Source organism: Delphinus delphis, chromosome 1 (assembly GCF_949987515.2).
Source record: "Delphinus delphis chromosome 1, mDelDel1.2, whole genome shotgun sequence".
NCBI classification, from domain to species: Eukaryota; Metazoa; Chordata; class Mammalia; order Artiodactyla; family Delphinidae; genus Delphinus; species Delphinus delphis.
The window spans coordinates 134,603,293-134,618,421 of record NC_082683.1 but is presented as its reverse complement, the minus strand read 5'-3'; the positions used below and the strand labels follow the sequence as shown (position 1 = coordinate 134,618,421).

Sequence of the window (15,129 nt, the reverse complement as noted above, 5' to 3'; positions counted from 1 at the left end):
AAAATGAGAAGAATGAGTTTTAAAATCCTCTCAAGAGATCAACTTCCAACATGACAGTGGGAGGAGAAAAGGTGACCCGCTCTCCAGTGAAATTAGTGAAAATTACTAAAACAAAACAAAAACCATTGAAAGCTTCTGGAAATGGTTCTAAGGACAAACAGCAACTGAAGAAACTTATATTCAAGACAATTTATGAAGATTCAGTAGGAAAGGCAAGAGTCTATGGTATTTGAACCGAAACTACTCTCGCTCTTCCCCTTTTCAGCTCAGGGAGGCAGAAACTCCACCCTAGACTGCTGTAGTTAAGAACCCAGGACTCCCTCACCCTCCAGCTCCCAGTCAGATGGCTTTCTTACTTGGAGGAAGAGGATGTCAGAGTTTTTTATCTGACCCCAAATACCCATTGCTGAGGCGAAGTACTGAGAAAATGCAGTTGAGACGTGGGGATTCCCTTCTACCCAGCAGAGAGCTATGGGAACTTACGAGCCAGAATCCACATCTCTGTACTGCGGAACAGTACCAATAACGTTTAACGATGCATCCAACTGAGATTTCATTTCATTAATTTTTTCATTAAGTCCCTCCCATTCTTCAAGAAGCAGTTCAGGAAACTCCAGCAGCCTTTTCAACTTGAAAGAACAGAATTCAAGAGAACTAACCAAACTTGGAAGAATTTTAGAGATACCTGGAAAAGTGAGAAAAGCATTAACTTTTAGAAGTATTTGTAAGTCTACTATCAATAATAAATTATGAAATACTCATGGGCAGGGGCATATCTTTTTCCATTTTCTTATTATCCTACAGCTTGCCTAGCAGAGAATCTTGCAAAGAGTAGTTCCTAAATAAATATTTAGTGAATAAAAACTATGTAATCAGTGCTTTTCTGACTGATGGACTATTTCGTTGATAACAGTTTTTACTCTGTCTTCTCCTCTCAGCTGAGAATGAAATGCATTAAACCCAGAAACCATGAACTGCAGTTTCTGTTAAAGGTATTAATTCACTGAGTTATCCTGTTAAGAAGACAATGATGAAAAACAGCTTCTTCATGATTATAAGATAGTTAATAACAGAAACTAGAACAGATATAGTTCTTGAGTCATTTTTTCGGTCATTGTTCAGGTTTACATGAAGTTTATAGTTTTGGTCTGAATAACTATCAAGTTTGGATTCTAATTTTTGACTGATTCACTGTGAGATCATGGCAAAATACCCTCTCTATACTTTTGTCTAAACTCATTTGCAAAGTAAGAAATGAAAATGCTCCCATCTCAGAGATATATAAAGAGAAATAATTTAAAAACAAACTTTTTCTTGTCCTTGATGAAAATATTCTCACTACCTTCATCAGTAAACTTCAGTCTTTCAGGAGTATTCAAAATGATTTGTTAATTTCACTCTCATTCATCATTTTGACCTCCTCTTTTATTTTAAATCATTTACCACCTGGTTGCATATGTCTGTGAATATACTAAAAATCATCGAACTGTATAAATAGATGAATTGTACTGTATATGACTTATATCTCAATAAAGTGATGCTCCATGCTTTATTTTCCTTGATTTTAAAAACTATATGTATTATTTTGTTTTTAATATTAATTGTATTGAAAATAATAATTACTATTAAAATGCTTTCTATTGTCAAGCCATCTCATTATCATTATCATTGTTTTTTTTTCCTTACCATTATCCCCATTTATTCTTATTTCAAATTCTCTGTAGAGTCTTCCTGTACTTTTCACAATTTCCTCCATGTGCTTCTGCTCTGGTGGTAACTTTCCCTCCATACTTTTATGGCGACTAAATATCCCAAGCCCAATATCTGCCCAGCTTTCCTGTAAATGTTTAATTATCTTGAGACAATCATATTTTGACATTAGAAGATCCCCAGAAAATTTGTCTTTTTCTTCAGTCAACATCTAGAGAGTGAAAGGGGGATGAAGAAATAAGCACATTATTCACTGATTTCATCAAAGTCTACTCAGGTGACTCCTAAATATTTTGGAATTACATATCTTATTATTATTTGTCATACCATTTCTTCATATGACATATATTTTATTTTCAAAGTTAAATTTAATCAATTTTGATACTCTGTAAGATAACCCATAGTTTACCAGGGATGAAAATAATTATATTAAATCCTATATAGGTAAAAGAATTAGTGATAGGCAATTAAGTCTCACAGAGCTGAGCATTTTTAATTACTATTTGCTTTGGTAAGGATGTAATATTTCTGTTTACATGATCCCCACTAAACTGGGAAAGTTCATAGAATGTATAGGTTTTCATTTATCTTTTTAATCCCAAGCCCAAGTGCTATATCTGACATATCAATAAATATTTGTGGAAAAAATAAAGGGCAACCTATATATAAAGACTGCCATTATTTATGACTCAGATAATGGAAACAAATCACCCACACTTATCAGTAATCAGTATAGGGAAGCACTGTAGCAGAGCAATTAAGGGTAAGAATTTTGGAATTGGAGAGACATGGACTCAAATTCTGACTCAGCCATTTACCATTTACAGATAACTAAGGCAAGTTAACATTTCTAACCCTCAATTTCCACATCTGTGAGATGGGGACTATAAAACCTGCCTCATGTGGATGCTATGAAGAATATGTAAAGCAACATGTGGAAAGCACCTTCAGCCTGACAAGTTAATGAATGAGAATTATTATTATTCCTACTAAAAAAAGAAGCATGATTTTTTTCAATTTTATCTATGCAATGTCAAACAGATAAACAGTAAAAAAAAAAAAAGTCACTAAACTAGCTATGTTTTATATATGACAACAAACATCTTCAATTCTTAGAATATTCTGCTCAAATCATTCCAAAAGAAAAGAAAATGGTTTCCTGGGATCTGGATGTGATTTCATTAGGTCATGAGTTTGATGTTCACATTGGAGGATTTCAGTATCATATATTTTCCCTTGTCAGACTACTATGACATGATAGTAATTTGATTAATGAAACCTATTTTCAAAGTTTGAACCCTTTTAAAAAGATGTTATTAATAAACAAAGTGTGATATATACATACAATGGGATATGATTCTACCTTAAGAAGGAAGGAAATTCCGATATATGCTGCAACATGGATGAACCTTATGGATATTATGCTGAAGGGAATAAGTCAGTCACAAAAGGACTAATTCTGTATGATTTCATTCATATGAGGTTGCCTGGAGTAGTCAAATTTATAAAGACAGAAAGTAGAATCGTGGTTGCCAGGGGCTGGGAGGAGGAGGAAATGGGGAGTTATTGTTTGTTTAATGGGTAGAGTTTCAGTTCAGGAAGATAAAAAAGTTCTGGACATGAATGGTGGTGATGGTTGCACAACAATGTGAATGTACTTAATGCCACTGAACTGTACTCTTAAAAATGATTAAAATGATAAATTTTATGTTATGTATATTTTACCACAATTTTTTTAAAAGATGTTATTAATTTTAAAAGTCCAATTTGTCCTAAAGAAAAAAGCCAGGTAGGGACTTCCCTGATGGCTGGGAATCTGCCTGACAATGCATGGGTCACGGGTTCGATCCCTGGTCCGGGAAGATCCCACATGCCACGGAGCAACTAAGCCCATGTGCCACAACTCCTGAGCCTGTGCTCTAGAGCCCGCGGGCCACTACTACTTAAGCCCTTGTGCCTAGAGCCCGTGCTCCACAACAAGTGAAGCCACCGCAATGAGAAGCCCATGCACCACAATGAAGAGTAACCCCCGCTCGCCACAACTAGAGAAAGCCTGCATGCAGCAACGAAGACCCAAAGCAGCCAAAAATAAATAAATAAATAAATAAATTTATTTAAAAAAAAGAAAGAAAAAAGCCAGGTACATGAGAGGCACAGATGTTACTTATGTCCGACAATTAGATGAGAGAATCAGAACTACCCTAACTGCCACCCAAGTGTCTTTTCCCAATTTTTTTCTGGCAGCCTAACTTTGACTCGAAAATCTAAAATAGAACAGAAAATAGAATCTTTAAGAGTATTTTTAAAAGCCCCTGTAGTCTTGATGCTTTCCTTATCTTTCGTAAAACCTAGTACGGCATTTTTAAAGGATGAGATGTGACCCAGTTGTAGGTGAAGAGTGACAAGTTTACAAACAGCATTTTGATTACCAAGCTGTTTACTAGAAAGTCTTACCTTTTGCCACTGCTTGAAGTCTTGAACAACTGATTCAAATCTATTTTCTTTACTAGGGGATAGAATGCCTTTTCCACTGAAAGAAGGAAAAAGAGCAAGAGCATGGTCTCATAACAATATATAAACAAAGAAAATCATGAACCCACACATTTATAACAATTAATAATGTTTCTCCCTGATGATTTTCCCAAATGCCTTTCAGGTTCAGCCTCTCCCTCATAGGCATTTATTTTTAAATTTACAAATATAAATATAAATTCAGACACTAATCAGACCTGAGTAAGCAACTTACAGGGTCAGAGGCCATGACAGTATTAAAGAGTGGTCTCTGGGTCCTCAGCACCCAAAATTAGGTCATCATAAGAATGATTCCTGCTGAACACAGCAGCCAAAACAATATAAAAATAGAAAGGAAGCCTAAAGAACAATTAAAACTCAACATTTAGGTCAGGAGCCCCAACTTCTGTTAAGAGTTTCCTTTAACATCTTTTGAAGCCTCACAAGGAGAAAGCTCTTGATAAAGAAGTTCCTGAGGAGAAAGGGAGAAGGGAACCACTGCCACCTGTGCTCCTCTCCCAGCTGAACGTCAACACACAGTAGAAGCGGACAATGGCAGCAGCAACCAGCTTGGATATGTACCAGCTTCAGCTTCCACAACTTCCAAATCTACTCACTGGGAAACCTCTTAGAGCAGGTTTCGATCCAGGCAGGTTGGGTTTAAATCCCAGCCTCCAGGATCTAATACCTGATGATCTCAGCTGGAGCGGATGTAATAATAATAGAAATAAAGTGCACAATAAATGTAATGCTCTTGAATCATCCCGAAATCATCCCTCCCAACCAGTCCGTGGAAAAACTGTCTTCCATGAAACTGGTCCCTGGTGCCAAAAAGGTTGCAGACAGCTGTCTTAGAGGATATGAAAAACTGAAACCGCTCTTCTCAATTCGAAATGGAAATGGTACCTAAATGTGTTTCCTCAACAGACAAAGCATCTTAAAGTTAAAAAAAAAAAACAAAACTTTAGAAATCACTGAGTCCAGCCTGCATTCAAAGTACGGATTCCCACTAACCTTGGCTGTGATGTAGTCATCCAGCCTCCAATAAACTACTTTGTTAATTAACAAAGGAAGGCAGCTTCTTCCATTATCAAATTTCTCTAATTGTTACAAGATATGATATCCAATCAGAATCACCCTCCTTATAACTGCCAGTCATTGATTCCACTTCTCGGCACATACACTATGCTACAGAATTTGCAGATGGATCCAGATATTCAAGTCTGCCAAGAGTAATGACATAAGTTGACTTGATTTTAAAAAGAGAGTAAAGAGAAGAAAAGAAAGAGTTGGACTTAAGTGGAAGCAGCAGCAGTTGGGTACAGGGATCAAGATGATCAGAGATGATTTGCACCAGAAACTGCAAGACCATTCAAGCTCCTAGCAGGATTGTGCCCGTGTAAGGGCAGCTGGTTACCTCACCAAAATCAATGTTAGAGTAATTACAAGGTAAAAGAGAAACAAGATAAAAAGAGAGGAAGAATTGGACTGAGTTATCAAACATGACGTCATATAATCAGAAAAACAAGATTCTTGGAGACCCACGTATTATTTCTGAAGAACTGCTGCCATTTGACAAGGCCATCCTTAACACTTTGCAATTTTTCTCTTGTAGACTCTTCATTTTCTTCCACTTCCTGTTTAAATTTATTCAGTAAGTTTCTCCATTTCTCCGTCAACTTCTGCAACAGTGCAACGTCTGCAGTGTCCTAGATAAAATGCATGGAATTAAACCACTTATTCATTTATTCATGTAACAAATACTTATTAGCGTACACCAGGCCATTATTAATATTGCAATACTAGAGTCATATGTAGGAAATGGATCCAAAAATTGAAAAGATATTCCTTTTTCAAAATATCAGTGACACTATTACACAGTCCCTTTGGTGGTGAATTTTTCCACAATAAAAAAAGCATTAGGAACAAGATTTTTTTCCTTTGCAACATGAGCCCAGTTTCCTCATAGGATTTGGCAGGCAGTGCAGTACATTGGAAAGAACAGGAAATTCAAAGCCAGACAGAACCAAATGTAAATCCTAGCCATTGACTGGCTGTATAATGTTGGGGGATATTATTTAACTTGAAATTAATTTTTCTTATCTATAAAATAAAGACTCTAATATATATCTCACAGGACTGTTACAAGAATTAAATGAAATGAGTAGTGTAAATGGTTTGGCTCTAGAAACATACTAAATGCCACTTCCTTCCTTTTCAACCTAGTGTGCTCATTGAATTGTCCCATAATATTGCACAGAATGCATCAATAATGCAATTATTTCAATGAACACAGTTACATTTTTGCTTAAGCACTATAACTCTATAAGTAACATCTGCAGTGTTATTAACTTAGACAAATTGCTTAAATTGCTCTAATTATTACAGACAAATGTAAAGAAGGGCCTTTATTCACTTTTCCTTAGATTTTTCATTTTGCCCCCAATAAAGTACAAATATAAAACTATATGTAAAATTTAGTCTATAAATTAGGGACTTCCCTGGTGGCGCAGTGGTTAAGAATCCACCTGTCAATGCAGGGGACACGGGTTCGGCGGGGGGGAAGATCCCACATGCCGCAGAGCAACTAAGCCCGTGCGCCACAACTACTGAGCCTGTGCTCCAGAGCCCATGCTCCACAACAAGAGAAGCCACCGCAGTGAGAAGTCCACACACGGCAAAGAAGAGTAGCCCCTGCTGGCCACAGCTAGAGAAAGCCTGTGCACAGCAATGAAGACCCAACACAGCCAAAAGTAAATAAATTAATTAAAATTTTTAAAAATCTATAAATTAACAAAGGCTTCTTGTAGTTTCAACCCTCAACAGTTGAAGTCTCTTTTCCCATGACTTAAGTGAATTGAGCTTTACCTTAGTTGACAGCAGTATGATGAAATGCTTAGTATATTTATTCCAGCCTTTTTCATTGAGGTAAAGTCTTTTAGCCAACATGACTTTATTTCTTTCAATTACCTATTTTTAGAAAGTACTAAAATTAGGAATCTAAAACATTAACAAACCATTGTAATTTATTAAACCCAAACCAATATCACACACCAATTTTTCACTGAATCATTAATTCAATAACAATTTCTTATTTAAATCATGAACTAGGGGCTTCCCTGGTGGCGCAGTGGTTGAGAGTCCGCCTGCCGATGCAGGGGACACGGGTTCGTATCCCAGTCTGGGAAGATCCCACATGCTGCAGAGCGGCTGGGCCCGTGAGCCATGGCCGCTGAGCCTGCGCATCCGGAGCCTGTGCTCCGCAATGGGAGGGGCCACAACAGTGAGAGGCCCACGTACCACAAAAAAACAAAAAACAAAACAAAACAAAAAAATCATGAACTAACTTGAATCATAAATTCATGTTTTCTAAAACTACTGAACTGGAACCAAATTGAACAAAGTATATAGCAGAGGTTCTCAATTTTATCTCAAAACCCCTTTATACTCTTAAAAATTATTGAGAACTCCGAAGAGCTTTTGTTTATATGGATTATATCTATTGTTATTTATTGCATTGGAAAACTGAAATTATTTAAAATATGTATTTGTTAATTCACTTAAACATTAATAAGCTCATTATATATTTAACATAGTTTTTCTGAAAAATAACTACATTTTCTAAAACAAAACAAATAGTGAAAAGTACACGCAGTTTCACATTTTTACAAATCTCTTTAATGTTTGCTTTAATAGAATAGAGCTGGATTTTCATTTGCTTTTGAATTCAATCTGTTGCAATATCCCATACCATGTAGCTTCAAGAAAAATCATATCAGAATGAGAATGAAAAAGGCAGAAGATAACTCAGTGTTACAATGACACTAGTTTTCACCTCATGAAGGGTTTTATGGACCTTCAAGGAGGTCCATGGACCATACTTTGAGAACCACTGATATACTGAATCAATTATATAGTCATTCAGTGAATGACTGACTGTTCAAGACACTGTGCACATATCGGTGAACAAAGTCCTTATTTTCAGGGAGTTGACATTATAGCTGTTATTTCCTATTAGGGATGATCCAACACAAAGCCCCATTAATTCAAGGTATTCTTCTACAGAAATCTCTTACCACTGGTCAGTTAGTTCTCTACTGTTTGAATACTTCTAGAGTGAGGGAACTCACTTGTCATCTTTTTTTCTCCTACTGAACATGCTAGCTCCCAGATTTGTTTCTTTTTTCTTTTAAACTGAGGTATAGTTGATGTACAATATTATATAAGTTTCAGGTGTACAACATAGTGACAGTTTTTAAAGGTTATATTCCACTTATAGTTATTATAAAATATTGGCTATATTCTCTGTACTGTACAATGTATCCTTGTAGCTTATTTATTTTATACATAGTAGTTTGTACCTCAATCCTCTACCCTATCTTGCCCCGCCCCCTTCCCCTCTCCCCACTGGTAACTACTAGTTCGTTTTCTGTATCTGTGAGTCTGTTTCTTTTCCAGGTTTGTTTCTTATGTTATATATTTACTTTCACAGTTGTTTTCTCTGGACATGTCAATGTCCCTTTTAAAGTTCTGCATCAGAATGGAACATCTGTGTCGTAGATGAGGTCTGACTATTAAAGAGGAAAATGGTATAAAAATTTGAATCTGTTGAGGGTCATAATTTATTGTTAATATTATAATTTCCAGATGTGAAATTAGGCAACCAACCAGCAAACATTTTAGAAAAATAGAACACTGTATTGTGGGACATTACTACTTTCCTAAAGCATCACTATAATTGTCCACAGGCTGCCATATTTCAAGTCAGTTGTCATCTTGGGTACCAAGGTAATAGAACCAAAGCGAGTTATCAAGTGATCGTAATACAGTTACATTATGTAAAAAAAATAAGAACCACTTTCCCTAGTTTATTAGTGTATAATTAAAGTTGAAAGTTTTAACATGTTCACAAACAACAGAAATAGAATTCTGGCTCATACTCATAGGTTCTGGTGGAAAAAAGAGCCCTTAATTGGACAATAGCCAGCTATCCAATAGAGAATAAACAAAAGAAAACAATGTAACTTTTCCTTTTCAAGGCCCATAATAGAATAGCTGCATTATTCATCAATTAAATATACATCTTTGGGCTTCCCTGGTGGCGCAGTGGTTGAGAGTCCGCCTGCCGATGCAGGGGACACGGGTTCGTGCCCCGGTCTGGGAAGATGCCACATGCTGTGGAGCGGCTGGGCCCGTGAGCCATGGCCACTGAGCCTGTGTGTCCGGAGCCTGTGCTCCGCAACGGGAGACGCCGTAACAGTGAGAGGCCCGCGTACCGCAAAAAAAAAAAAAAAAAAAAAAAAAAAAAAAAATATATATATATATATATATATATATATATATACACATATACTTCATTTTTTTAAATCTTGTCTACATGGAAACAACCTAAATGTCCATAAGCAGATGAATGGATACAGAAGGTGTGGTACACACACACACACACACAGTGGAATATTACTCAGCCATTAAAAAGAACAAAATAATGCCATTTGCAGCAACATGGATGGACCTAGAGACCATGTGAAGTAAGTCAGACAGAGAAAGACAAACATCATATGACATCACTTACATGTGGAATCTAAAAAAAAAAGTACAAATGAACCTATTTACAAAACAGAAATAGAGTCAAAGATGTAGAAAACAAACATGGTTACCAAGGGGGAAAGAAGGGGTGGGAAGGACAAATTGGGGGATTGGGATTGACATATACACACTACTATATATAAAACAGATAATGAATAAGAACCTACTATATAGCACAGGAAACTCTACTCAGTACTCTGTAATGACCTATATGGGAACAGAATCTAAAAAAGAGTGGATATATGTATAACTGATTCACTTTGCTGTACAGCAGAAACTAATACAACATTGTAAATCAACTATATGCTAATAAAAAATTAATTAAAAAAATTAAAAAAAATTTTTTAAGATAGATATACATATATACACACATACAATGAAATATTACTCAGCCATTAAAAAGAATGAAATAATGCCATTTGCAGCAACATGGATGGACCTAGAGATTATCATACTAAGTGAAGTAAGTCAGAAACAAAGACAAATACCGCATGATATCACTTACATGTGGAATCTAAAACATGACAAAAATGAACATATCTACAAAACAAAAACAGACTCACAGATATAGAGAACAGACTTGTGGTTGCCAAAGGGTAAGGGGGGTCGGGGAGGGAATGATTGGGAGTTTGGGATTAGCAGATGCAAGCTATTATATATAGGACAAATAAACAACAAGGTCCTACTGTATAGCACAGGGAACTATATTCAATATCCTCTGATAAACCACAATGGAAAATATGAAAAACAATGTATATATATGTATAACTAAGTCACTTTGCTGTACAGCAGATATTAAACACAACATTGTAAATCAACTGTACTTCAATAAAAATTTAAAAATAAAATAAAATTTTGGGAACTTCCCTGGTGGCGCAGTGGTAAAGAATCTGCCTGCCAATGGAGGAGACATGGGTTCAAGCCCTGGTCCGGGAAGACCCCACATGCTGCAAAGCAATTAAGCCCATGCACCACAACTACTGAAGCCTATGCACTCTAGGGTCCGCATGATGCAACTACTGAGCCCACGTGCTGCAACTACTGAAGCCCACACACCTAGAGCCCATGCTCCACAACAAGAGAAGCCACCACAATGAGAAGCCCGCACACTGCAACGAAGAGTAGCCCCCACTCACTGCAACTAGAGAAAGCCCACATGCAGCATTGAAGATCCAATGCAACCAAAAAAAAAGTAAAAAAAAAATTAAAATAAATAAATAAAAATTTTGTCTAGATTATTGAAACTGTAAAATGAAACTTTATCCAGCCAAAAAATAAGTTACGATTTCAGATGAACCAACCTTTACAGACAATTCATATGTGGCTGAGCTCCAGATATCTCTTTCTGCCATTAACTGTTTAATATCACTCTCCATCCTTCCTCTTTGTAACGTATATAACTCATGATATTCTTCTACAATTCTAAAAGAAAAATTTAAAAACAGCTATATAAATACATATTTAAAAAATAATTTTGTTCTAAAGTAGGCAGTTTGTGCCTTTAAAACTCATCACAAGGTAATTATGGTATAACTTCTGGATATATTAGTAACACTAATATACACTGAAATAGAAGAAAAAATACTCACATTTCATGAATAAATCTTACAAAGGTCCTAAAGTAAAATGTTCAATGTATTGTTCCTGCTCTAAACACTTTTCATCATATTCTTCTTGATTCACTAGAATTTTCACACCATGGTACTCCAGTGGTATAACAACACTATATCTAATGAAAAATTCTGAATACAAGTAGTAGTAATATAGCTGTTTTTCTTTTTTTTTCCTCACAGAATTTAGGATTCTTTATTAAGAAGAGACAAGTGCACAAAGCCCAATAATTGTGAGCTACATTTTAAAATTATATATAATTAGTATAAGATTTAAAGAAATTCTCCACCAATCAACCAAAAGCTTAAGTATAATTAAGTACATTTTTCTTAAATCTTTTTTCTTCTTGTTTACCAGAACATACCTTTTCCTTCTAACTTACACTGAAGCTTCTTTTAGAATTAAAATCCCTTCTGAGGTTAAATACAAACACAGAAGTTAGAAAGTGACTGGTAGCCTTTCACAAACCTTTTGAAAACACTTCCTCCTAAGGAACATTAATTTTTCTGTAAGAATAAAAGGTCAGTGACACAAAATTCTTCTAATTTTGTTGAAAGCCATTAATCGCCAACATCAGTTCCTAAAGCCTCCTTCTATTTGGAGGCATCCACTTGTTCAAACTGAGAAAAAATTAATCACTGTAGGTGGCACACAGATGAATGTACATATAAAAATTCAACAAGCAATAACCTTAAGAGTTATGCACTTTACTATCTAAAAGACCTCAATTTTAAAAAGGGAATTAATGACCCTTATTTATCTTTTTTTAAAATATCTTTATTGGCGTATAATTGCTTTACAATGTTAGTTTCTGCTGTACAACAAACTAAATCAGCTATATGTATACATATATCCCCATATCCCCTCCCTCTTGAGCCTCCCTCCCACCCTCCCTATCCCACCCCTCTAGGTTGTCACAAAGCATCAAGCTGATCTCCCTGTGCTATGCAGCAGCTTCCCACTAGCCACCCATTTTACATTTGGTAGTGTATATGTGAATGAGTCTTATTTATAACAGTCAAAGAAAAAATTCAGAAACAACCTTAATGTCCAACAACAAGGGACTGGCCAAATAAAATATATAATGCAGCTCTATGATGAAAATACTCTGTAGCTAATTAAAGATCATGTTCTTAGGACTTCCCTGGTGGCGCAGTGGTTAAGAATCTGCCTGCCAATGCAGGGAACATGGGTTCGAGCCCTGGTCCAGGAAGATCCCACATGCCACGGAGCAACTAAGCCCATGAGCCACAACTACTGAGCATACGCTCTAGAGCCCACGTGCCACAACTACTGAAGCCTGCACTCCTAGAGCCCATGCTCCACAACAAGAAAAGCCACCGCAGTGAGAAGCCTGCGCATCTCAACAAAGAGTAGCCCCGGCTCACCGCAACTAGAGAAAGCCCGTGCGCAGCAATGAAGACCCAACGCAGCCAAAAATAATTACTTAATTAATTTAAAAAATAAATAAAAAATAAAGGTCATGTTCTTAATACTCTGGTACATAGGAAAAATTTTTGTGTACAACATAAAACAAGAAAACCCAAATGACAATAGTACATATTCAGTTTATATCATTTTTATAAAAAATATATAGAAAAAAGAAAAATATATTGAAATATTAATAGTAGTTAACTTTAAGAGAATTGTGAATGTTTTTAATTTTCTTATTTATGTGTTTCTGTATTTTCCAAATTTTCAACAAAATAATTAGTCACTATAAGAAAAAAATATTACCTACAATATCTAATCACACACACACAAAATGAACCATCCTACTTCAGAACCATCAATGTTTAAAGAAAATGAGATTTTTTTTTCTCTCTTTTCTTCCCCTTCTCTCTGATTTTAGATGTTTTGTTCTGATAATCGACATTAGCACAGAAGAAATTCTAATTTATTTATTTTTTAAAGATTTATTTTTTTTAATTTTTTTATTTTATTTTATTTTTAGCTGCATCGGGTCTCAGTTGTGGCACATGGGATCTTCATTGTCGCGTGTGGGATCTTCATTGAGGCATGCAGGATCTTTAGTTGCAGCATGCAGCATCTAGTTCCCTCACTAGGGATTGAACTCAGGTCCCCTGCATTGGGAGAGTGAAGTCTTAACCACTGGACCACCAGGGAAGTCCCGAAATTGTGATTTTTTTTAATTTATTTTTGCTTGTCTGTGTTTTCTAATTTTCTTATAAGGCACATGTACTGCTTCTATGATAATATAATAATATTTTAAATCAACTAAATAAAAATTAAATGCAATCATATATATCTTTTGATACATACCCAAGAGCTTCCTAGTAATCAGAACTCTAACAGAAAACGAAATAGAATATGAAAATGAAATAGAATAGAGGTTAGCAAACTACAGCCTGTGGGTCAAACCTGGCCCACCACTTGTTTTTATATAGAACATGAGCTAAGAATTTTACTTTTTTTATTTTTTATATATTTGATTTATATTTTTAATGGTTAAAAAACAATAGGAGAATAATATTCTGTAACACAAGGAAATATTATAAATTCAGATTTCAGTGTCAATAAATAAAGTTTTATTGGAACACAATCATGTTCTGGTATTGTCCTTGGCTGCTTTTGCACTACAGTGGCACACATTACAAAGGAACAGTTGATTGAGTAGTTGCATCAGAAACCATATCTCACCATCTGGCCCTTTACAGAAAAAGTCTGCTAACCCCTGAAATAGAATAAAAACATTAGGACCACAGCAGAGTCACTAAAATCTAAAAAAGAACTACACTCACACTACTAACTAGGAAAATGCAAACAAAAACCAGGTACCTTTCATATCTATCAGACTAATAAAAGATATGAGCAAAAGGGAAATCTCATACACTGATTAGAGGATATACTGGTACAACCACTTTGTGGAGTATCTGGTAACATCCAGCAAGACAAGGCTATGCATATCCTATGACCCGGTAATTCCACTTCTAGGTTTACCCCCCTGGAAAATTCGCACACAAGGAGACACAAGATGTGTATTACAACAGTGTGTGGAAGAGTTAATATATACAATGAACTTTAACATATATTAACTCCTTTAAGCACTGTTGTAATTCAAAAAACTTCAAATGCTTCTAAACATTTTTATTTCTTGAAATAAGGTGTGAAGCAAGTATGACATAATGGCTAACATTCGGTAACTCACCTGGCATTCTTTTCAGCGTCTAAAAGAGCTTGTGCCAAAGCTCTGTGGGCCTTCTCTGCTTCCTTTGTTAATTTCATATCATGTGCCTGAACCAAACACAGCTCCCTGAAATAAAGGAAGCAAATTTTGTATTCATAGTTGAAGATTTTGAAAACGTTTCTACCTAGGAAATCAGATTTATACTCAGGAATCTTCTCAGTTATCATGTGTACATCTCTTCCTAGTTTTTCTACCTTATAAACCAAATCAAGAAATCTAGTGTTCATTCAGGTGGACTCTTACCAGGTTTGGCAATGGAATCAGACTGGCTAGAAAAGGCAGAAAGAAGATGGGGAGGATTCTCTAGAATGGAGTGAAGGCAGATGCTGGCAGGCAAGGCCTTAAGGCTGCTCTGTCCTACCCTCTGACATGCCTATCCTATCCTCTTCATTCTTGTCACTAATCATCTGGCCACAAGGTTGGTTGATCACTAAATGTGATTGCTATTATATATAATGCTTATTCTCTTTGGGATTTGAACCTTAACATCCATAATCATGGTG

At 35.7% G+C, this 15,129-nt stretch overlaps 1 protein-coding gene across 1 annotated transcript in view; it reads right to left on the bottom strand.

Annotated features, from left to right (window-relative positions):
• The window catches only part of AXDND1 (axonemal dynein light chain domain containing 1), a 65,570-nt gene that overhangs the window by 28,327 nt on the left and 22,114 nt on the right, over positions 1-15,129 (bottom strand). Inside the window, exons 11-17 of the mRNA XM_060034769.1 lie at positions 14,588-14,692; positions 11,109-11,229; positions 7,090-7,191; positions 5,767-5,930; positions 4,165-4,240; positions 1,687-1,921; positions 484-685 (exon numbers count right to left, since the gene is read on the bottom strand). Of these exons, the coding sequence (XP_059890752.1) occupies positions 484-685; positions 1,687-1,921; positions 4,165-4,240; positions 5,767-5,930; positions 7,090-7,191; positions 11,109-11,229; positions 14,588-14,692 (1,005 nt within the window). The remainder of the gene's footprint in view (positions 1-483; positions 686-1,686; positions 1,922-4,164; positions 4,241-5,766; positions 5,931-7,089; positions 7,192-11,108; positions 11,230-14,587; positions 14,693-15,129) is intronic.